Source organism: Euprymna scolopes, chromosome 39, assembly GCF_053919585.1.
Source record: "Euprymna scolopes isolate OS-2025 chromosome 39, ASM5391958v1, whole genome shotgun sequence".
Lineage (NCBI taxonomy): Eukaryota > Metazoa > Mollusca > Cephalopoda > Sepiida > Sepiolidae > Euprymna > Euprymna scolopes.
In genome coordinates, this window is record NC_136520.1 from 5,824,848 (window position 1) to 5,850,694 (window position 25,847).

A 25,847-nucleotide genomic window follows, 5' to 3' on the forward strand; every position below is an offset into this window, starting at 1 on the left:
TCGACCGAAACGTTGTGAAAATAACACTTGAAATCAGAATAGTAGTCCCAAGATTCCAAATAATACGAATCCGTTTTGTTGTTTACGTGCCGAGATTACTTGAATATAAAATCAGCGGTCGTCATCATAGATTGCTCAAATGACATGCATAAGATGTCGTGCCTAAATCAGGCGTATATTAATTGTAAAGAAAATTTTATTAACGATTCAATATGTGTCAGATTTGGAGAGTCAACCTCTATTATTGTTTGTTTTATAAATTTTTTATTTTAATGAAATAAAAATGAATACAATAGAACCCACATTCTTTCTTTAATAATCCTATTTCATGCTTTTGTTCATTTTTAAACTTTGTGTTTGACTTTTATTATAGACACCATTGTTGGGTCGTTAAAAACTTTTTTATGCATGGGGAAATAGATCATGAGATCACGTGATAAAGAGGCGAGCAACCATTGGTTGATTCAACTATTGGTTTATATAGTCACAGGATTACCAAATATAAAACGTGCGGTACCGATGGATGATTAGCTTTAGTGGGTGTATTGTAACTATTCTGTACTTTCACCTAACAATTTAATAAAGAAAAAGATATTGTAAAACTTGAATTTAACTTGAAAATACTATTAAAAAGAGAGCAACATAAATACATGTGACAACAACAATACGGTCGCACGGAGACCGACACTTTCAGCAGTTAATTGCAAATTGCAGAATTTTATAATGTAAATTAACTAAACACGTGTTCCTGTTTGTTGTTTGTTTCTGTTGATAAATTGTTCGTTTGAAAATAATTTTTCTGCTTGTTCTTTCTTTGAATTGAGTTCGGATTTAAAATGTTTTCAGTAAAAAAAAAAAAAGAAATTTAACTCGCTTCTTGTTTCTTTTGGTCTGTCTTATTTGAATTGAAGTAAACAAATGAACAAAAGTGTAAAAAAAAAAAAATAAAATAAAAACAATAAATAAATGTTACCGTGACTAATAAGTTTCCTTTTTACCTACATGGCTCATTATTTTTTACTTATTTTTTTTAGAAATAATTACACAACACTTTAAATTTAAATCAATTTATTCAAACGGTCCTTTGGAAAAGAAATCTATATATCTATAAAAGTGAACGTGTCTGTGTGTGTACATTTTCCTACGCAATAACTCTGTCAATTTTCATTCTACAGACTCGAAATTTGATATACAGAGTACTGAGATTTGGGAAAATCTATGTGATCCGTTTTCGGCTATAAATTTGGCTGTTAAGGGGTCAAAGTTCAATGGTTGGACCTTTGAGAACTCTACCAAACTCCTCTGACAATTTTGGATCTAAACACTTGAAATTTTAGATATAGGTTCCTTGGACATGGATCTAACTTAATGATTTGATTTGAGCCCAAAACAATAAATGTTAAGGGATTATAATAGGGGTCAAAGTTAAAGAAATTGACTGCTCTTTTTTTTTTTTTTGCTCAACACACACCTCCAAACACCTGGGCAACGCCGGGCTGAAATGCTAGTATATAAAATAAAGTAGTGCTTATAATTAATAAATGTTAAGGAGTCATAATAGGGGTCAAAGTTTAAAAAATTGACCGTTTTTTTTTTTTTTTTTTTTTTTTACATAGGCGTCACCACTTATCAAGGCCGATAGGCCACTCAAGGATAAGGGTTAAAGAGTGTAGAGTAGTCAAAAGGACAATATAGTAATCGATAGTAATGGAAGTTCGGTAAATTTGTTAACTTAAGTGGAACGGCTCATCAGAAACTTGTTCACGTTGGACTTGAAGACAACCATATTATACACAGCTGGAAAGCAGGAAAACGGAAGACAATTCCACATGCGTGCAGTTCTAAGAAAGAAGCTTTGTTCATGGAATCTATGTTTAGGTTTAGGTACAGATAAAGAGTGGGGAAAATTATTGATAATGTTTTCACACCCGGGCAACGCTGGGCACCCATGCTAGTATATATATATATAAAGCTGAATGTCTGTGAGTGTCTGGTCACGAATAGGCTCCTATATGGTTGACTATTTTAAAAAACTGATTACATATAATGATAGAAGATGTATCAAGACACAGGAATGGGTATGTTTGATCTGGCAGAACGGTGGTTCAATAAAATTGTCGGGTCTGCGTACGCGCCTGATCCACAAAGTATGGAAATAAAAAATTAAAAAATTAAAAAAGAAAACGTTTACAAGTGTTTTTGATATAGACGTACATAAAAATACTTTGATAAGTATGTTTTAACTTAAATAGGGATGGTATAATAAAATTGTGGGGTCTGCGTTCACGCCTGGCCTCCATAGAATGGAAATAGGCACACACTTTAATAAAGACTTTTTATATCTATCTGCATAAGTATACTTTGATTATTATGTTTCAGTTTGAAGAAATATGGTATAATAAAATTATGGGGTGTTTGTTCGTGCCTGAGCTCCATAGAATGGAAATATGTCACAAAGTTTAACAAGGTTTTTTAATATAGATCCACAGAATATTGTGATAAGTGTTTCAGTGTGAACAGGTATGGTATAATAAATTATGGGGTTTATCTATTTTATTTTTACTTTCATCATATTTTGCTTTGGTTTTGATACCCCCAAATTCGAAGCTATCTCTTTACAAGCCTTCCTTTTCATAACCTATCATACTTTCATAAATCAGAGTCCATTTTCTGTAGGCTGTTTTTGAACCCAGTCAACGACGGGTATTTTTGCTAATATATATATATATATCCTGCTAATATATACCTTTAATCTATGGTTCTCCCTTTACAAACTTTTACCAAAAACACTCATTTAGCTGTAACGACCATCAACAGTTTCCTCCATTTTTATAGCAAGTTCTCGTCTGAGCTCCAATCGATGCCCCCCCCTCACCAAACTTTCACAAAAAACGTATGGCCCAAAAGCCATTTGAAGTCTTCTTAAATCATTATCATTAATTTCTCCCACTCTTTATCTGTGCATAATTCTAATTTTAAACGTTAATTGCATGAATAAAACTTCTTTCTGTAAACTGTCCACTTGTGGAACTCTGTTCTGCTGGCCTGCTTTTCAGCTGACTACAATATGGTCGCATTCAAGTCCAATGTAAACAAGTTTTAGTTAAGTCGCCCTCCCCACTAAATAATCCATTTCTACCACTAACTATTAATATGCTGTTGTCTCTGTGACTACCGTACACTCATTGGCTCTTATCTTTGAATGGCTTTTTGGCCTTGATAAGTAGTGACTCCCATGTAAAAAAAAAATAAATATTCCATGTTAAATCTATTCATTCATAAAATCACAATGAATATAATGAGGTTTATATAGTGTGCTTTATACGAAATAGAGCAAGATATACTTTTTTATTTGTAGTCACGTTTCAAGCGATAAATAATTAAATATACTTCTTTTTTTTTTCCTTTTCTTTTTACCTTGTTTCCTTTTTCCCCTTTTTTCTCTTCCTGTTTTCATTTTCCTTTTTTCCTCTTTCCTTTTTTTCTTTTCCTTTTTTCTTTTTTTTTCCTTTTTTCCCTTTTTTCTTTTCCTTTTCCTTTTTTCCTCTTTCCTTTTTTCTTTTCCTTTTTCTTTTCCTTTTTTCCTGTTCCTTTTTTCCTCTTTTCCTTTTTTCTTTTTTCTTTTTTTTCTTTTCCTTTTTTCCTATTCCTTTTCTTTTTTTCTTTCTCTTTTTTCCTATTCCTTTTCCTTTTTTCTTTTCTTTTTTTCCTTTTCCTTTTTTCTTTTCTTTTTTTCCTTTTCCTTTTTCCTCTTTTCCTTTTGTTCCTTTTTCTTTTTTCCTTTTCTCCTTTTCCTTTTTTTCCTTTTTTTCTTTTTTCCTGTTTTCCTTTTTTTTCTTTTTTCCTTTTTTTTCTTTGTTCCTTTTTTTCCTTTTTTCCTTTTTTTCCTTTTTTTCTTTTTTACTTTTTCTTTTTTACTTCTTTTCCTTTTTCCTTTCCTTTTTTGCCTTTTTTCCCTTTTTGTTTTCCTTTTTTCCTTTTCCTTTTTTCCTCTTTTCCTTTTGTTCCTTTTTTTCTTTTTTCCTTTTTTCTTTTCCTTTTTTCTTTTCCTTTTTTTCTTTTCCTTTTTTCTTTTACTCCTTATTTTCCTTTTTTCCTTTTCTTTTTTTCTAAATATCGCTAAATTTATTTATTTATTTATTTTTTGTGTAATTTTCTTTTCATTTCAAGTACAAACTTTGAAAGTGAAAGATTATTATCACCTGAGAAAGTCTTTAGTCTACAGTTATTGACCAAAACGTGTAACGATGTAAAAATGCTTATATAAGTAAAACAAAAGTGTTGAGTGCCCCCCCCCCCCTGTATTTTTTTTATTAATGATATTAGCAGTTTTGAAAAACTAATTTTTTTTTGTATTTAATCTCATTTCTTTTTCATTTTTTCTTCTTTTCTTTTTTGAGGTGAGGATTGGTTATTTGTATTATTTGGAAACAATAGATAATATATACAAGTAATAAGTAAAAGCATTAATATATACTAGCGAGACCTGGGAATTCCATAGGGCACTCATTCATATGTAATATATTGATATGGCATTCTTTAGATGTTCAGTGTACATAGAGACACTCTGATATTATTGTAGATTTTTTGTTAAAACTGCAAAAGTATTTATCTAAACTAGCACGAACACCCGGCATAGCCCAGTCGTAAAATATGCTTAAATATGATAATTTAATTCTTGCAGATTTCGTATATATTATTATAGAGTTAATGTTCTTTCGATTTTTATATTATAAAGTTAAGGTTTAAAAAAAAAAAAAATTTCGATATGACTTAAGTGCATTCGAAATAAACTCATGAAATATATATATATATATATATATATATATATATATATATATATATATATACACACACACACACACAGGTGGCAAAAAGAAAGTCTGCACTTGTATTTTTTTCAAAAACTGCAAATTTAAGCTAAATTTAATGTAACTCTTTAAACAACCTATACCTCATTTAATTGACCTTTTATTCTTCTATAATTTTACCTGTTCGTATTTGACTTTTAATTGAAATATTTTAGAGGAATAAAAGGTGAGTCAAATGAGGTATAGGTTGTTTGAACAGTTACATTAAATTTAGCTTAAATTTAGAGTTTTTGAAAAGATTACAAGTGCGGACTTTCTTTTTGTTGGCACTAATATATATATATATATATATATATATATATATATATATATATATAAACTTGAGTTCCTTCAGCCATAATTGAAACTGAAATCAAAACTTATGAAGAATTCTTGGTAAAATTATTTATGATAAGAAATAGAACATAACAATTAAACAACCCGCTATCCTATTAAAATATATATATATATAACTATTTCATTTATTCACATAAATTTACTATACGAAAGTATAGATTTATGCGTAAACTTTAAGTATTTACTTCAAAAGTGCTCAATACGTAGGTAGAGCTAGTTAGTAATTTATAAAAAATATATGGCGATTAAGCTACACTGAATATTCTGCGTTTCATCCAACTATAGGATTCGTCAGGCTTATGCGCGAATTCTGTCGTTGCTTCTTGTTTTTATATATGTTGAGGATTTCTAGTTGGCCAATCAGCTTTCTAGTATCCACCGCGCCCCTTCCTACCAGCCAATGGGCATGCATTTTATCAAACAAAGGATCTGTTTTAGAGTTAGGTTAGTGGTTTTAGGTGGCCGTTCTCCTTTTTTTTTTTTATATACATATAAATATACCTATGTGTACACAATAATGCACAAGAGGGTTACCAAAAACGGCCCTTTTAATGGACACCAAATTCTAATGAAAGTCTTTGTCAACTTGAATTGGAGATGATCTAGTTTATGGAAAAAGAGTGTTGCTCATTGATTATTATTAATTAGAAAATAAGAAAGGAAAAATGATTTTAATCATGAAATTAAAAACTGACTAAAAGTGATATTAAAACTGAGAAATATAAAAATGCCAAAAATTTATGTTTGATGTAAAAAAAGAAAAAAAGAATTTTATTTACTTTTAACAAAAATTAAAGCTTTTAACAATTATTAGGAAAAAATTAAAGCTTGTTTGATCAATTATTATGAAGGAAAAAATTATAAAGCTAAAAATAACATATTTTACCACAAATGGCGTTTGTAATTATAATTTAATTCAATTATTAAAAAAAAAAATGTATTTGCATTTAGTTACATTAAAAGTCATGAAAATGTTTAAATAAATATTTAGACGCGACTGGGTTCCCGTACCTACAGTCGAAGATGACGGCGGTAGGTAAAATGTACGAGTTCATGATAAAAAATGGAATTATTTGAATTTATTAAAATATAAGGTAATTATATTCTAATATTTTTGCATATTCTTATCATAAAAAGATTTTTTTTGGATTGATTGGAAAACCTTAAAAAAATGTTTTATTTATATTCTGCTAAAACTTGTTTTTTTTTTTTTTCAATTTAAAACTTTAAAATTATCAAAAAGTATTATATAATTGTGCTTTTTGTGAAATAAACTTCAGGGTTTTGTTTTTCTGATAAAACCAAAAGTTGTTCAAAAATAAAGAATTTTCATAGATTTAATAAGTTTATGAAAAAGCAGTTTTCGATTGATTGGCAGTCACTATATATATATATATTTACACGGTGATATATAGTGATAATTAGTAATAAATAACAACTAGAAATAAAAACAGGTTTTTTCTTTTCCTTTTTTGCTTTTTTCCTTTTTTGCTTTTTTCCTTTTTTGCTTTTTTCCTTTTTTGCTTTTTTCCTTTTTTCTTTTCCTTTTTTCCTCTTTTCCTTTTTCCTCTTTTCCTTTTGTTCCTTTTTTCCTTTTGTTCCTTTTTCCTTTTTTTTTTTCTTTTTTTCCTTTTTTTTTCTTTTTTTCTTTTCCTTTTTTCCTTTTCCTTTTTTCCTTTTTTCTTTTCCTTTTTTCTTTTTTTCCTTAGATATATATATACAGAGAGAGAGAGAGAGAGAGAGAAGAGAGAGAGAGAGAGAGAGAGAGAGAGAGAGAGAGAGAGAGAGAGAGAGAGATATACGTTAACATATAGTAATAAATAGTGATATTTACAACTAGAAATAAAAAAAGGTTTAAGGCTCGTAAAATTCGTACTAGAATTGTCCGCAAGTGGTTAGAATACTTGGAAAAATCAATTTGTAAAAAGCGATATTCACCTGAAGGTTTAAAGTTCAATCCTCAGTGTGGGCGATCGAAAAATACAATTACGAATTACTTAGGACCTCTATCCTGCCATGGCTGATGTTACAAGAGCACGCTACCCCCCATGAAGTAAATAAGGGGCTCTGCCCAAAATTCCGTCCAAATTCCTGTGTTCGACATAAACCTGTCCAAGTTCGACAAGATACGCCTTAAGAAGGTTGGAGGTTACATCAACCGAAACGTGAAAATTACACTCAAGATGAGAACAGTAGTCCAAAGATTCCAAATAATACTAATAACCAATCCTTATCTCAAAAGTTCAGAAACTTTTTTTTTTTTTTTTTTACTTTTTTGAAATCACAACTGTACTGATTATTTCCGAAAGCTCTATATCGAATATTAAGCTCTTATATTTAAATTTTTTCTTTCTAATCAAGCACTTTGATGGAATTCTTTCCCCAAAACAGTGAACAAATGTATATATATAAAATTTCATTATAAGAGCTTAATATTTATTTATTTAAAACTTTACAGAAGGTCAGAAAACATTCGTACCGGTTAATGGTAAATAATGTTAGGCTCTCGTCAGCCATTGGTCTCCCTTATGTTAGGCTTGAAACCAACGGTATCAATGGTTTTCTGACCTTCTGTGCAGTGTATATATATATATATATATATATATATATATATATATATATATATATAAATAAATTTACATGGTCATAACACTGGACATGTTTTTCACCAGAAACACGCATATATATATATATAAATGGTTTCTTCTTTGGAAAGCAACCATTTATTTAAGCGCCTGACAAGAACTTCTGATTTTAACTGACCATTTGTCCGAAACATTAGCATGTCTATGTAAATTTTTTTGTATTAAAAAAAATATATCTTGCTCTTCGTTTATTGAGCACTCTTAATAACTTTATTAAATTTATTAGTTATCACTCTTGAATACATTTAACCTTGTGTGTATGTATATCTATATATATCTATATATATATAGAAAGAGAGAGAGAGAGAGAGATTCTAGTTTGTTTAAATTTCATTTTAAAGGATCAATTTTCAAATAAAATTCAAAATTTATTGCTTCTATCAAAGAATACAAATTTAAATTAATATCCTTAACCCGTAAGTTTTCAATGTAAGAACATCTTGTCCTGCCTTGATAGAGTTCAAAATAGTTCAAAAATTCATACCAAGGAATGCCGGCGCGTCTGGTCTCAACTATTTATGTATTCTTCTGGAATGCTCACTCCTCTCTATCCGGTTTCCCCCACACACCGCTTGGCCCTGTGCCACATTTCGATGCGAGGAAATTCTCTCTCTCTCTCTCTCTCTCTCTCTCTCTCTCTCATTCCCATCTCTCTCTCCTCCCATCTATATACCTGGGGTTTTTTTCTTGTTCTGATATTGATATTAAAAACCTACCTTTTCTATTGGTATTTATTTTCTTTCCTACGAGATCAAAATCTGACACAAGATCGTTTTTAATATGGGGGGAAACCGGCTCCCCAAAAAGGGGCACTCTGGAAGTGAACAAAAATTAAAATTGCCTTGGTATAGAAGGATTTCTTCTATATTGACTAAGAACAAATTAACAAGCGTTCATTAATTACTTATCTTTTTTTATTGCATTTTCACCCCCAAACAAGGCACAGCGCGACTTGGACGTAAGGAGCTATTATCTGGGACATAATTTATAAGGGTACTATGTAGGGAGTTGAGCAGCAAGATGTCTGTTTACTTTACACTTGAACTTCTGCATGTCAGTACAGTTGGGGAAACAGGAACCCGGAAGAGAATTCCAAATAGAGTTCAAAATAGACTTCGTAGCCTCGTAGGAGATGTCCTTTTCTCTTCTCTTCAACCTCTATCTCACAGAAGAGATGTTGCGAGTTTGTCTCTGATGTATTGTTATTTTCATGGAAAGTGTTCGACTGAGCTTCAATCTATGGTCCCCCCTCGCCAAACTTTCACAAGAAACACTCGTCTAGCTGTAAACACTATCAATAATTCCCCCCACTCTTTATCTGTGCCTAAACCTAAACGTAGATTCCATGAACAAAGTTTTTTTATTAGAACTGCATGCCTGTGGAATTGTCTTCCGTTTTCCTGCTTTCCGGCTGACTACAATATGGTTGTCTTCAAGTCTAACGTAAATAAGTTCTTGATGAGCCGTTCCATATAAGTTATCAAATTTAACAAATTTTCATTACTAATGATTATTATATTGTCCAATTTCTACTGTACACTCTTTAACCCTTATCCTTGAGTGGCCTCTTAGCCTTGATAATGTGTTGATACCTATGGAAAAAAAAAAAAAAAGAAAAAGTCCAATGTGAACAAGTTCTAATTGAATCGTCCCCCTAAGTAATCCAAGTTACAAAATTCCCACTGTTTACTATGCTAAAATCACAATGACTAATGTATACCTATTAACCCTTATCCTCGAGTGGCCTCTGGGCCTTGATAAGTGGTGACACCCATGAAAAAAAAAAAAAAAATCTCCTCAGAGGAAAATTTCTAGCAAAATACTAATATTGGTAAACAATAATTTCGCTAAGAAAAATATTAAAAGTGACATGCCATTAAAAAAAAAATAGCACATACAAAGAAAAATATTAAAAGTGAAATGCCATTAAAAAAAAGTAGCACATACAAAGAAAAATATTAAAAGTGAAATGCCATTAAAAAAAAGTAGCACATACAAAGAAAAATATTAAAAGTGAAATGCCATTAAAAAAAAAGTAGCACATACAAAGAAAAATATTAAAAGTGAAATGCCATTAAAAAAAAAAAGTGTTTTGGTAATATTCATGTTAAAAGCAGGCAGCCATTTTTGCGAAAATTAATCCGTTTCAATAATGGTAGTATCCGAGGGTAGAGGTAAGTTCCTTTGTTTAAAGTTTTTAAAAACAGATGATCAGCCGAAGTTCAAAAAAAAGCCAAAGGCAATAATAAGATATAAAATAAAATATAGTTGTTATATATTTATAATTTGTTGCGAGGCCGGTCGTCCAACAACTAACAAGGGCAGAAAGTAAACGGCAAAAAAGGCAAAGAAGAATGACAGACACAGGTTATTTGGTTAAAGACAAGGGTTCGCCTTTTATTTGCAAAGGAAGCAAAAAGTCGTATGATCTGGATGCTGATCGCCTGGAAGGTCGTATGTCACTGGAGGCTGAGGTCTGGAACAGGTACTCTAGATGTAGCACGGTTCAGGGTTGCTCGCTAGGTATGGAACGATCGGTTGGACATCAGGGCGATCCGGAACGGACGGTGGACACTGAGAATGCGGGGATCAGTGTTAAGGAATGGATGACACTGAGAACGGAGGATCAGTGTTAAGGAATGGACGATCTGTAGGGAGCCAGGTGCAAACGAGGTTGCAGACCGGAGGAACAAGGTATGAGTGAGGTTGCAGGAAAGCTGCAGGGGGAAGCTGGAAGCACCAAGGGCTGGAAGGCTGCGGGAATGAGCAGGAAGCCGCTGGAGACTGGGAGTGAAGTTCGCTGCTGGTGGGTTTCAGGAGGCAAGCAGTAGTGAATCGCATTAGTGAAAAAACTTATTAGCCCTGATAAGGGCTGGTTGTTTAGTTCTGATAAGGGCTGTTTGAACTGCTGCTGAGACGGCGGCTGCTGCTGCTGGAATCCTTCGGCTGGTGGATTCGGTTGACGTGACTGGTAGCGTCAGTCGTCGCTTTGGGAGCCTCCTCCTACTCCCTGGCCGAGATTGCGCCTGGCCGAAACTGAACTTGTTGAGCCGGGGCTGGCTGTATTCATTTGGCCAGCGTGATGTTAGAGGCGTCGCTCTCAATAAGACAAACAAACAAACAAACAATAAATTCAAATTCTAAAGCAAAAGTAGCTTGAGAGTTTGTTGATTTAAATTAATTTTGTCTAAAAAGTCGCCTGAATTATTGGTGTTCTGTTTGATATATTTGAATTCTGACAGGCGTAGTGAAGTTGATGATGAAAGGGAAGGTGAATGTATTCACTGAACCCGGAGAATGTTCATATGTTTAGCTCGTGTTAGCCTATCGCGTCCTTTGTTTAAGGGAAGGCGAAGAGGCAACGGGGGTGGCGAAAGAAGGAAAAATGGAGGCAGTGATTTTGAAACCGCAACAAATTTGTATTGGATATTCATAAAAAAAACCCAGAGAATAATGAAAAAAACCCTTTGAATCGAGGCAAATGGCTATTTAAAACCACTATTGTTACAAGCGCTTGCTTCTAAATGGAGAGTAAATTAATAATTTAAAATTTATAAGTTTGTATCCATACTGAGCGCTTATTTAAGAATTAATAATAGAAGGGAAGGAGTTAGGTTAGAGAAAGAAAGAGGAGGTAGTGGGGGGAGGGGGGTTCCGTTATTAAGACAGACAGTGTATAAATGGGTCAAGGATTGGTATATTCAAAAGAAGGAAGGGGTTAGGTTTATTTCAAATTTATTACTAATACACCTTTTTTTTTTCCACTAATTAAATAACTGGTTTTGCCAAGTGACTGATTTTCCCCTTGCTTTGAAAGTGTTTTTCTTTCCATTTTTTTGCCCCCCTCCCCTTCCTTCTTTTGAATATACTCATCCTTGACCCATTTACACGTGTCTGTCTTAATAACCAAAACACCCGCCGCCCCCTCCTCTTCCCCTGTCTAGCCTAACTCCTGCTCAACTCCCCACGATTCCTTGTTAGACACAATCTCTTACGTTTTAAGTGGTAGTTTGCTTTATTTGTGGTGGAAAAGAATTTTTTTTTTTCTTTTTTTTGCAAACTTCATCTTCATCGTTGATTCACTCATCCTCTGGCCTTCTTCAGATGATTAATCATGACGGGATAGAAATGCTGAGTCTTAACTGTATCTCCACTAATTACTGCCTTCCATAGTTGTAGTCCAACTAATCCTCTGGCCTGCTTGGGTAGGATTGAAACCGCTATCTTCAAACAATGCTCAACTAGAAATGTAGAGACTCAACACCTCCATCCACTGCATCAAGTTGAAACTACGAAGATGAGGATAACAGTCTGCAAAAACAAACAAAAAAATATGAATGCACAAAATATGAAACCTCATCTCAAAGGATTTCTTTTTTTTTCTTTTTTTTTTTTTTTTACACAGATATCACCACTTATCAAGGCCCAGAGGCCACTCGAGGATAAGAGTTCATGGGTATACATTAGTCAATGTGATTATATCGTAGTGGGAATTTCGTGAATTGGATTACTTAGGGGACGGCTCATTAAGAACTTGTTTACGTTAGACTTGAAGACAATCAGATTGTAGTCAGCTGGAATCAAAAAAAAAAAAAAAAGAATTCTTATTCAAAAACTTTCAAACCATAATTTTTATTTTATTTTATTAATTTTTATTTTATTTCATTAATTTTTATTTTATTTCATAAATTTTTTTTTTCCTCCAGAATGAGCATCATCCGCACTTAATCCAGAAAGAAGTCATGGATCTTTGTTTTGCCAACAACATCCACTACCAAGCGTATTCATCTCTTGGAACGTCGGCCAAAGATAATCCAGTAAGTTCAAATTATTGTTTGTTTGTTTTTATGGAATTTGGTCCGAACAATGCATGAAGCCACTTAATGGAAAGGTCCTGTATATGACCTTAAACCATATCCAATGGTGAGGCCCCAGCTTGTGGGCTTTGAGGAGTGTGGAGCCACCCCTTAATTGCCATTGCTCCCAGGTCCACTCTGACCCGGAGTGGTAGCACACATTAGGGTCCCAACTACGGGTTAAATAGAAACTGACTTTAAAAAAATAAATATATTCTAATAAAAAAAAAATTTTCTTCCGAATCACTGGATTCGGCATTAAATAACCTGAAAAGGGTCAATATGCCGTAAAAAAAAACAAAAAAAAAAACAACCGACAACTTGATAGAAGAAGTTAAATGTTATTTGTAATGTAGCATATTAGATTGGTACAAAAATGTCGTTTTTTTATAAGCATCAAAAACATTTTTGCATCAATATTTATATATATAAAAGCGAAAATGTATGTATGTATGTATGTACGCTTTTCCTCGATGTCCACAAAAGGCTTCTTTCAGAGAAGCGCTTGCTCAGTTCACAACTTCTTAAAACTTTTTATATCATCTATAAATTATAATAATATCTCAGAGTTATCCACGGAGCTCGCCTGTCTATTTAATTTTATTGACTTTCAAACGTTAATTATTCGACATTTCCCACATCGGCACGCGTTACATTCGGTTTTCGGTATAAAAAAAAAAGCGAAACTCGACTCTAATCACAGGCTGAAAGCCAGTTGTCTCAAGAGAGCTAAGTAACGTTTGTTCAATGTCGACTTCATCATATCAGACTGTAGCTTTCATTTCGCTCCTCCTAATAAACAGGGAGCGGGTTTTTAAAAACAAACAAACTGATTTATTCATCTCATTCGAAACTGTCCCGCACAAAATCGTAACTGCTGAATACCTATCGCCGTCACGGCAATCAAAAATGCGCACCTGTATTTTTTTAAACACTTTACTATTTTCCAACTGCGCGTCGTGAAGGCTTCGTTTTTTTTTCACGGGCACCTGTTTTTTTTTTCACATTTTCGGGTTTTTTTCACATACCCCGAAAAACACCCGGGCAACGCCGGATACCCCTCGCTAGTATAATATAAAAGGTTGTCTGTCTGTCTGTCTCCATATTTTCAAACTATATCTTTTCCAAAACTAAAAGTGGCACTCAAAGGAGTAGATTTTTTTTATGGACGGTTCTTATATTGTTCTTATATGGTTCTTTAGTTTTAAGGGGTCAAAAATGGTTCCAAATTTAAAAAATCGTTAAACATTTTGGATATTTATCTTAGTTTATATTTAATTTTTAATTTGAATCCGTTCATATGCATGTCACGTTGATACAGTGGTAACATCACCAGCTTTGAATGCTGCAGTTTTGTTTTCAGTTTCGATTCTAGCTGATGGCGCCCAAATACTTTTTTTTCTTTTACTTTTGAAATCGCAACTCTATAATGATATATACGAAATCTGGACAAATTAAAATAGCATATTTAAACGTATTTTATGATCGGGCAAAGCCACCACTACCACCCCACCCTGCTAGTGTGTATATATATATATATATATATATATATATATATATATAGCAAAAATGGTAATTAGTAAAACCCTGAATAAAGTGCTCAATACTATTGCAGAGCAAGCATATATTTTTTTATTTTATTACCGTTTTACCGAATTGTATCAGCAATCTACTTCTGTTAAAGTCTGATGAAGTTGATAAATATTAAGGGGTCAAAATTGAGGTCAAAGTTAAAAAAAAGTTGACATCTGTAGTCTCCACCAACTTTTCTCTATGGTAGTTAAGGAAGTTTATTATATTATTATACAGAAAGGAATTACCGTACATATTCACACTTTTTAATATATACATATGCACATTAAGTTATGAACAGTACATAGGGCCTGAGCAAAGACGGGCGGAACTGCTAGTATATATATATATATATATATATATATATATATGTGTGTGTGCAATAGATAAATAAAATATAAATTGAAATATCATATTTAGGCATATCTTACGACTGGGCAACGCTTGCCCTGTGATAAAATTTGCATAAATATATTTTGGTTGATGCAATATTGAATATTTTATTATATATATAAATATACTAGCCTGGGTGCTCGGGTGTTTGGAGGTGTGTTGAGCAAAAAAAAAAAAGTGGTAGTAGGCAGGCTGGTGGCTTGAACCCATGGGGTGAAGGCAGAAAAGAAAATCTGACGTCTTACCGCTACACCATGATGCAATCGGAAGTTCGAAACGTTAAAATTAGGCAAAGTCAATCCAACCAATACAATGACTTGCAAAAATGGCTTGCAAAAAATCGACACCTCATTGTAGAAAACTGTCCAGTGAGGGTGAAGGAATTAATGTTTTTGGCCAATTTTTCGATATTTGTCATCCGAGACGTCGAGCTTTAAAATGATACTAATCTCGTGAAAATTCCTCGCCTCTGTCGAAAATTTTAGGCAGACATACATATATACATTTAAACAGACAGGGGAGATTTATACTATAGACTAGGAGGGGGTACCTTGCGTTGCCCTGGTGTTTGGAGGTGTGTGTTGGTGGGGGGGGGGAGGTAGATGAAAACAACCCTGTTTAAAAAAAAAAAAAAAAAAAAAAATTTTTTAGTAGAAAGGTAGGCTTGAACCTGAACCTTTGACGCAGAGGTGGAAAGGAAATAGAAAAAAAAACCCTGTGACCTAACCATCTCGACCACGGGAATAGATGAATTGATAAGTGTGTTGACGTTTATAAACCGAAATTAGCAGGTGCAAGAACGTTAAGTCGCGTGATGTTTGACCTAGTTTTGCGCTGAAAGCCAGTTTCTGTTTTCCCCGCTACGCGGCGATCAAAAGTATCTCGAAAATAGCTTGTAAAAGTCGGGTAAATTAAAGATAGCTGCGACCCGAGTTCCTTAGTCGTAGATATTATTATTTAGACAGCATATAAAAAGTTTTAAGAAGGAGCGAGCCAACCGAGAATGACGGCCAAAAAAACCTTTTGTAGACATACACAAAAAGCGAACACACATACATTTAAACATTTATATATAGATGCCTTGGGTGTCATCAGCTAGAATCGAAACGAAAACATTTTGCGATCAAAAATAAATGGAGACACTTTGATATTGTACAGAGTTAGGGACCAGGGTCGTTTTTTAACGTGGAGAAAAGGTACAAAAATAAAAAAAATTGTCTCAGTCGTGAAGGATTTCTCCTCCACCGAAAGAGAACAAGAAATAGAAGTGCAGCATCTGAATAACAGATGGTATTTATTTGCTCCCCCACCGAGCAAATTAGGTACAAGGCCGATTTTTAAAGTGAGGAGCGAAGGGGAAATGGGGACCAGCTCCCCGGGGAGTAGGGGAGTTGGATAGTGATAATTGGTATGAAGGGTTGCCCCTACATTGACCAAGGTCTTATATGTGAGGTTGCCCACACATATGGTCTTTGCTTGCAGTATCTGCCGGAACAGATACTACACTTTGAGATATTAAATCTTTTATTCATGTTAAAAAAATACAGTCAAAATCAACGATGAACAAAAAACTTAGGCACATGGCCAACTCAAAAGGGGGGATTTTGGGGGTCGTTGGTCATCCTTGTCACTCCAGAACTGAACAAAGTCAAAAGTTTCTCCCAGCTAGTATCTTCTTTCACCATAATACCGCATTCACCCTTTCATATTTGGGGACGTCCTACTTAACTCCCAATTTTTAAAACATTTTTTATTGACGTGTAAAAACAAAAAAGATAACAATAAAATGGTACAATAATTCATTTGTGTCGAGGGCGAGGGAAGAAAAAACAAAAGGTGATTAGTAGGACCCTCCCAACCCCATCTAGTTGATAGACTGCCCGTTCCACTAGGTTTGTAAAAGGAACCTCGCTTCTGCGGGTCAGTCTCTAGGTGGGGATGCCCTCTAGATGGGGGTGAATGGAGAAAAGAAATTTTTGTGGGTAAGGGATGGAGGTTAGTTTGTATTTCTTTTTCTCCAAGATGGGTAAAATTTAGAGGAAGGGGTGAAAACAAAAATTGCAGGTAAGAGGGGATGGGGATCTTCGAGGCTTCCTAATCTGGGAGGGATGGAACACACACTCAGCTAGCTGAGAGACTACTTGTTTAATTTTACTTTACAGAACTGCGCGTTCCACACCTAGGCGGGGAACACGTATTCAAATTTGGCTCCTCTTCGTACACACAGACTTGCCACATGTATCCATCTTCTGTCAAATGCCGCGCGATGCAGCCTTCTTCTATCACATCTGATCTTCACCCGTAGTTGGTGTTTAAAGAACGCGATCAGATCTTGATCAGAAAAAGACAACACCCCTCGGTAACCTTGCAGACGCGACATCCAAATCACCATTCTCGCCACGGCCAGGATCGTAACGTAGACCATTTGTCTTTCCCGGTCCCACGGCGGCCTCACGTTGTCCACAACATTGGATACAGTAATTGGGCGAGGATGCTCAGGATCGATGTGAGCCGTCACTCCGCTGACATACAACCAGTACTGGCGGAGTTCGCGGCAATCGAAGAAAGCGTGATCCGTAGTTTCTACGGCCGTTGTCCCACAACGGGGGCAATCAGGCGACTCCAAAAACCCGGAACTGCATTGTATGTTGTTGAGTGGAAGTGCATTTCGGGCCAATCACCAGGTCAGAGAGAACTCCGAATTGTTCAGATGACTCGAACCTGGCGCCCAGCTCCACGCGGAGCGGATCTCACTCTGCTGCCACCCCAAACGCGCGCATAGCGGGTCGTCAGCGGCCCCCTTCACTAGATCCCTGTAGAGTTCCTTACGGGTAGCAGTCACAAGGTCACTGGACCTTGGTAGTCGTTTTAGCGCGGCTCGGCACTCTTTCATGTAGGCAGATTCTCCCCGCGGCCTGCGACGGCTCTCGATGGAAGGGTCGAGAACGAGGTCGGGGAAGGCGGCAGTAACCACGGGGTGCCACGGTTGGTCATCCTGCATATAGTGGCTCAGGAAGGCCAGCCTCTCAGCATCTCGATGACACTTCAAGTCCGGCATTCCCAAGCCTCCCTCACACGGACATTGAATACAGACCTGTCTGCTCACCCAGTGTCTTCCTCTGTCCCAAAGGAGCGAGACAAGAGTTCGACAAGAGCTTTTAGGTGTTGTGCAGGCAGGGGAAGTACAGCCAGTCGGTAAAGGATGAGAGGAAAGACGTAAGTGGCGCACGCCTCAGCTCTACTCTTTAAGGAAAGTTTCCTAGGAAGCCACGAATTGACTGCAGCCTCCACCTTTGACCGTACCTCAACCAATTCTTGTCAAGCTGGAGACCACACGCCGAGGATCCGGACCGGGCCATCTGTCCAGCTGAAGGGCGCAGGGAGGTTTGCGTTGCCACTCCATGCGCCCAACCGCAATCCTACCGACTTGTTGCGGTTTATCTTGGCCCCCGTGATTCTTTCGTACTGTGTGAGTGCCTCCGACACGACCTCAATGTCTCTGAAGCCCGACACGAAGATCGTGACATCATCGGCAAACGCGGATACCTTGGCAGCTGAGCCGCCAGGCAGAGCCATTCCGCGCAGGGCCGAATTTGCCTCCCCATGTCTCAGCTTGCGGAGAAGAGGCTCCAAAGCCAGGACATAAAGCAGGGGCGACAGCGGACAACCCTGACGAACCGACCGAGAGATAACAAAGGGTTTCGAGCGCTTTCCGTTGACTTGCACGACAGCCATGGGTTGTCGATACATTATGGAGATCCACTTGCAAAAGTCCGGTTTAAAACTGGCGGCCTCTAAGACAGATGCCAGGAAACGATGGTCGACCCTATCGAAAGCTTTGGACTGATCTAAGTTGATCAGCGCGGCTTCCGTGTCGTCATCTATTCCCCCCTCTAGGATCGTGCGGATCAGGTGCAAGTTGTTCTGAATCGATCTCCCCTTCACAGCGTAGTTCTGTTCCGGTTCAACCAACTCGTCGATAACAACCTGCAGCCGATTCGACAGGACCTTGGCCAAAATCTTCAACTCTGTGTTTAGCAGAGTTATGGGCCTGTAGTCGTCTAACTCTTCCCCTCCATGCCCGTCACCTTTCTTCAGCAATGTGATCACTCCCTTGGTCACCTGCCCTGGGATGGATCCCTGAGCAAACCAATGGTTGAACATATCCGTCAGAAGAGGCAGAAACATGGGCGACAGCCTCAAGTACAGTTCGTATGGCAGACCATCAAGTCCTGGCGATCTGTCACAGCTGACCTGCTTCAGCGCAGTAAAGACCTCCCGCTCCGTCACCCGGCCCTCGCAACCAGCCGCTCTAGCCACCTCGAGGCGGGGAGAGTCGGCCAAATAGTCGCTAAACTCAAGGACCGGAAGATCGGGCTGCTGCGTAAAACGCTCCTCGAAATGTTCTCGAAACCCCTCGCAGATCTCCCGAGTCGATTCCAGGGTGCGTCCATCCGGATGTTTTATTTTCGCAATGTATTTGTCCGAGCCACGCCTAGAAACCTCACGGCGCACGTCTGCATCAGAATTGACTGCTTCGTTGCCTATCTTTCTAAGCCTAGCTCTAACTACTTGGCCTTCGTAACGCTCGCTAGTCTCGCCTAGAAGGTCCTGCTTAGCTAGTTCCTGACTAACCCTATCACCCTCCCCCGTAGCCTGGGCTAGTTTCTGCTCTAGCTGCTTCTTCGTCTTGGCCTTATCTAGTGCGAGGCGCTGGGCATACTTGACGGAGAAGCTTCTGATCTTGGCTTTGAGACCTAACCACCACTTACTCCCGGTAACCGCCCCCACTAGTGCCTTTTTAATCAATTCTCTTAACTGATCTTGGAAGTCTTGTATCTCCAGAAGGGAGGTGTTTAACTTCCAGTACCCCGCTAACTTAGGCCTATTTCCTAGCTTCAGCCGGGCCATAACTAATTTATGGTCCGTCTGGCCTAGCCAAGTGAACGTGGGACAAGATAAGAAGTCTACTTCGCCTCTCCTAACTAACATCCTGTCCAAATAGGTATTTGGATAGGAGGAAACGCTATTGGTCCACGTCCACATCTCCCACCCCGGATGCTCGAACCGAAACCTGTCGACCAGACCGCATCTAGCCATCAGATCAGCCAGGCTGGACTCGCACCTCTCCGATCCTCTAGCATCGCCTCCTACCTTATCTATCTCGGGGTCTAAGATGGCGTTCCAATCTCCTATTAGCACTACCCGCTTCCGACAATCTACGAACGCGTCAAGCTGACTGAAGAATGAGACCCTCTCACGAGCGGTGCTGGGCGCATGAACCGCGATCACCCGAAACACAGAATCTTTTACGGCAACATCGGCCACAACCAGCCTGCCCACCGCATCTCTATGGACAACGTCGACCGTCGCCGACAGGGTACGTTTAACCAGCATGGAAACTCCCTTCCCCCGTGGGCTGCCATATGCTGAGAAAACCTCAAAATCTCTGGCCAGCACCTGACAGTCCACAGAGGAAACAAAATGCGTCTCCTGAATCGCAGCCACATCCACTCCCAGGGACAAAAGGTCGTGCCGGAGGCGAGCCGCCCGGCCCGGTGATCTCAAGCCCCTCACATTCAAACTAGCCAAATTCAAAGCCATGGTACCTACCTTAGGGTGTGTCACACTCAGCTCCGAAGTCAGCTGGGGAGAGGACGCCGACATTATGTGCCATGCTCAAGGTGGTCAAGTTTTTCATATCCTGACCTTCTCTCGCAATGCCGCCGACGTCCAAAGGATAAATTAATTTTATGGCCCTGTAGAGTGACGGATGGACCAACACGGGGACCCTTCCCTTGCATTGTTTTGACAGTTCATCAAGAGAAGGGTCATTTTTTTTCACCAGTTCAATTCCCGGAAACGCCCCTTCAGCGGCCTGCAGCCTTGTCCACAAGTTGGTCTTGCAGGCCTCTGGAGTTCTGACAAAAGTTATTAGGAGTGGGGCGTCCGGGAAATTTGAGGGGATATTTACATCTTTCCCCTCTATCTGTTTGTAATCGAGCAGAGGTTTTAAGTTTTTCCTCTGCCGATGGGAAATGTCTGCGGCCACAGATAGAGGGTCTACATTACATAGTTCCTCAGGGGCAAGGACCTTTAGTCTGGTTGGTCTGCAAGAGGCAGAGGAGTCTCTCCCCTCCCTCTGTTCATTCTTTTCCTTTTCTTTTTGAGGTAGTGGCTCAGTTTGCCTTGGTGTGGGGACGGGTGTTTGTGTGGTGCCTGGTGTTGGTGTTGGTGTTGGTGCGGTGTCTGGTGTTGGTGCGGTGTTTGGTGTTGGTGCGGTGTTTGGTGTTGGTGTGGTGTCTGGTGTTGGTGTGGTGTCTGGTGTTGGTGCGGTGTCTGGTGTTGGTGTGGTGTCTGGTGTTGGTGTGGTGTCTGGTGTTGGTGCGGTGTCTGGTGTTGGTGCAGTGTATGGTTTGGGGGTGGAAGTGGATTTTGTTGTTAGGGGTGATGTATGTTCACAGGGAGTGGGGGCCACCTTTTCTTCCCCTTTTCTTCTTTTGTTTTTCTTTTTCATTCTTTCGAATGAACCGGGGAGAGGTGAGGTTGAGTTCCTCTCCCTCTCACTTGCGGATTCATCCTCAGAGGAGCAGTCTTTTCTCCGCTTGATCCCCGTCTCGATTGGTGTGGGGACCGTTGGTTGTGTCTGCTCCTCTATTTGCTGCTGCAGCTGTTTTTGTTGTTGCTGCTCTCGCTGGTGTCGTTGCTACTGCTGCTTCTGCTGCACTTGCTGATTTTGCTGCTGCAGTTGTTTCCGCGGCATTGGCTGCGGTGGCTGTTGTTGTTGCTGCATTTGCAGAGGCTGCTGCCTCGATTTTTGGGCTGGTGGTGGGACGGTGGCAGAAGGGATTATGTGTTTCCGCTTTTGTCTCACTACCGTGCTCCATTCTTCCCCCTTGGCCTCCTGGGTGGTTTGGGTTTTCCTTGGAGCTGGGGTTGGTGCTGCAGTTGCAGGGGTTGTTGCCGCCTGTTTTCGTGCGGGCGTTGTTTCAGGGGTTGTGACCGCCTTTTGGGGTGTTTGATTAGGGGTTACCCTTTGGGAGGCAACTCCTAGCCATGTGGCCCTGCTTTTGGCAGAACCAACAGTGTGGACGACGGCCCTCCACCACTACCGTTATGCTGGCGTCTTTGTATGTCAGCAGTGGTGGTATTGCTCGAACACCCTCCCTCTTCAGCCTCATTGCTATTGTGTAGCAGCCCAGGTGAGTCCCAGTTTTTGACCGTACTGGGGTCACCTGTTCTACCTCACCGTACTGGCTGAAGAGGCATCCTAATACTTCTGCAGGTATTTGGGTTGGCACATTAAATACCTGCACCCGAGTCCTTCTCTTGCCCTGGTATTCAGGTATTAGTTTGACTCTCCCATGCTTTATTTCTTGGAGGGAGAGTCTCTCCGCATCATCCTTGGTGGGTAGGAGGATGTCCCACACAGCGAAGCTCCTCTGGTACAGGTATAGTACTGGGATGTTAAGTTTGTGGAGGAGCCCCGCCATGTCTTCCTTCTTCATCCCTAGGAGGCGGTTTTCCGGTATATCGGAAATGGCAAAGGACAGGACTCTGCCCTCAATCGCCTCCCAGGCACCTGGTATGGGTTTTATATCTGCCCCCTCTATGTATTGTCTGTACTTTGTCAGGTACAGGTCTTTATACTCTTGAGGGGACAGTTGTTTTTCTACGGTCTTCCCCCACGCAGACCCTCTTGTTGGTGTTGGTATGGGGTCTTTAGTGGGGTTAGACCGTTTTTGGTCTTTTATGGAGGTCGCCCCTGCCTGTTTATTGGCGACGCTTCCTGCCTCCCCAGATGTCTTAGTCAGTCCTTTTGTGGGAGTGTCACATTTGGGCGGCGGCTCCATTTTTAGTGTCTTTTTCGGGAGCAGCTTCCCGTTTTGGGGAGTCGGCCTCTTGGGGAGCATGATCTTTTTTGTTTACTTTGAAGCCATCTGCCCCTTCCTCGTTTGTGAGGTCCAGGCGGTATGCCCCCTCATTTTCTTGATCTGCTCCCCTTTTGGGAGAGCAGCCCTCCTGGGGAGCGCTGTCCCCTTTATTGTCCTTTTGGTCTGGCACCTCCTCCTTTTTGTGGTTGGAGTGAGATGCTACGACCGATTTTGGTTTTGCACCCCTTTGGGGGGAGTCGCCCTTGGGGGGAGCTTTGTTAAATTTTCCCCCTTCTGGGGAGCATCCAATGGTGTCATACCCGGGCGGTACGCCCCATCAGCAGTTGTTTTTTCTCCTGTTGAGGATTCGTCCTCTTGGGGAGCAGTAGCCCCCTGGCTGGGGGTATCCATATTGGTGGGCCCCTGGCTGAGGGTATCCATATTGGTGGCCCCCGGGCTGGGGGTGTCCGTTTTGGGTCCCTCTTTTAAAAAAATTCACTGAAAAAAGTGACGTGGAATCAGCGTCCAAAGTGGGGAGCCGACTTTGGCGCCAAAAAGAGGTGGCGCCAAAAGGCGGCAAGAGGGGAGATAGAACTGAGAGAGGGAGTGGGAAGTTAGTGGAGGGAAGAGAGAAGGTGTTTCCGACCCTCCCTCGCGGGAAGGTCGTAAATTATCAGCTCGGATCCCCCCCCCCGTGGGGGAGGGGGAGAGCAGAGAAAGACAGACAAAGTGGGGGTGCGGACAGAACGCGACCCAAAAAGCTTGTCAGGTGTTCCGGGCACGAGAATGTGTCGCCAGAACAGCACTGCCTCGCACGATGTAGGTATCAGAACAGATACTACACTTGATCTTGACCAAAAGGCCAGTAGCTCATTTGTTAAAACTGCAAAATTATTTATCTAAACTAGCAGGGACACCCGACCTAGCCCTGTCATAAAATACATTTAAATATGATATTTTAATTTATGCAGATTTCGTATATATTACTAAAGGGTAAATTTTCTTTCATATGAAATATATTGAGGTTAGCATTCTGTGGATGTTCATGAATAAAAATAAAAAATAAGTTTTGAAATATTCAATCTTGCAGTTTTTGCATTTAAAAATTTTTGGTTCCCTGACAAAGGAGGGGGGGGGGTCCTGTAAATTCACCGCTTGCCCGTTTGTCCGTCCGCACTTTTCTCAATAACTACGCCTTGGAATTTTTTGAAATTTTGCACAAACATTAAACATGATAAGAGTAAAAAAGTAACAGAACGCATTTTCTGGGAAAACTCTGGTTGTTCCCCCCCCTCCCTAGGGGATGCCTTTTGAGTTAAAATAGCTAAAATTAACACTTTTGTGCTTATTTAAAAAAAATTGATGCCTTGGATTTTTAATAAAACTTGTAGCTAACTGATTTCTATATAATTTTGTTCGTCTATACTTTGCGATAACTCTTGGGTTTTAATTTTTGCACAAACATTAAACATGATATGAGTAAAAAAGTAACAGAACGGATATATAATTTTGTTTGTCTATACTTCGCAATAACTCTTGGGTGTGCCCAAGGGGCTCTTTTAGGGCTAATAAAAACACTCCATTTTTGGGACTATTTTACCATTTTTATCCAAAAATTTTTGTGTATGTCTATTTAGCAGTTTTGCATGGTGCTGAACTCAAATTTAAATATGTTACGGCCTTGGAGGACATTTGGGGTTAAATGGGAGGGGGGGCAAATGATGGACTTAGTCATTTCTTTTTTTGCATGGTGCGGAACTCAAATTTACATATGTTAAGGCCTAAAACTGCACTGTTTGTTCATTTGCACTAGGATTTCACGTCCCCTGAGGACTTTGGGGTTAAATGGGAGGGGGGTGGCAAATGCTGAACTTGGTTATTTTTTTTTTATGCCTTGTTCACTGTGCACTCACAATAGATCATGGATGCTTCACCTTTTTTCATGAAAATCGCTCCAGACAAGGCATAAAGCCACTTGATGTAAGGAACTAAAAAAAAAAATACTACTTCAAGATCAGAAAACTTTCCAATGATAAGTGTCAGAAACATCACTCCTGGAATGTGAGGACTAAGGGATAAAAATAAGGGACTTGAGATTTACTTTGGATGTGCAGTTCCATTTGCAATCGTTTTATTCATATCTTCAGGTTTTGTCGGATCCAGTCATCCAAAAGATTGCAGAGAAATATGAAAAATCTGTTGCACAAATTCTACTTCGTTGGGCTGTTCAACACGATGTTGGTAAGTATGGAGGTTTTGTTTTTTTTTTCTAATCGACAAATAAACATTTTTTTCTTTTTAATGACCAGATTAAATAACCCAAAAAAGGGTTGATATGCCATAAAACAAAACGACCAAATCAATCAGTACAAAAAGAAAAAGAAAGTGCTCAAATAAAATCTGGCATCAATTGAAATGGATGGCTCTCATCTAGAGGAGGCCCCATGCTGTGATAAGCTTCTGGGCTTGACCTTTACTCCTGACCTAAAATGGAACACGTACCTCAAGTCAGTTGCCAAGGTCGCTGGAAAAATGGTAGGATCCTTCTACCGCTCCAGAAGATATCTCACTGCTGATGCAGTTCTCTACTTTATGTTAGTATATATATATATATGTATGTATATCTATAATATAAAGCTGAATGTCTGTGTGTATCTGGTCACGAATAGTCTCCTAAATGGTTGACTATTTTAAAAAACTGATTACATATAATGATAGATGTATCGAGACACAGTCGTGTAGCTGAAACAAAAAATGTAACTTAACAGAAAAATATGGTAATAAAAAATAAAATGCATACTTGCTCTACAACGGTATTGAGCACTTTTTTCAGGTTTTTATTAATTACCATTTCTACTATATATATATATATATATATATATATATATATATATATATATATATATACAAGTGACTGTGTGTGTGTGAGTTCCTCATGGGTTCTGAAATGGCTGAGTCTATCTTTTGCAAATTTCACACAAAGATAATTTATATGTCTGACAGTGTTCTTAGATGTGTTTTGTACAGAAATTCATCTGATAAATATAGAAAAAAAATCCGATGTTAAAAATAGCTTTTCTCTCTTACAAATAAAAAAAATATTTTTACAAGGGAATATTTTTACGGTACATCGGCAAGGGAGATAATAAAATTTCAGCAAATCATTTCTTCTTAAAAAAGAACAGGTTTATTATAATCTGGATATATAGATTAGTGATGGAGCATTCAACTACAGATCGAATGATCCCCTGTTCAGGCCCGGGTGTACTATTTTATTTTAATTTTTTCTTATTAATGAGT

General features: G+C 38.6%; 1 protein-coding gene across 1 annotated transcript in view; it reads left to right on the forward strand.

Annotated features, from left to right (window-relative positions):
* LOC145263633 (glyoxal reductase-like) overlaps positions 1–25,847 on the forward strand; it is an 84,385-nt gene that overhangs the window by 53,532 nt on the left and 5,006 nt on the right. Inside the window, exons 6-7 of the mRNA XM_080120485.1 lie at positions 12,559–12,669; positions 24,695–24,788. Coding sequence (XP_079976611.1) covers positions 12,559–12,669; positions 24,695–24,788 — 205 coding nt within the window. The remainder of the gene's footprint in view (positions 1–12,558; positions 12,670–24,694; positions 24,789–25,847) is intronic.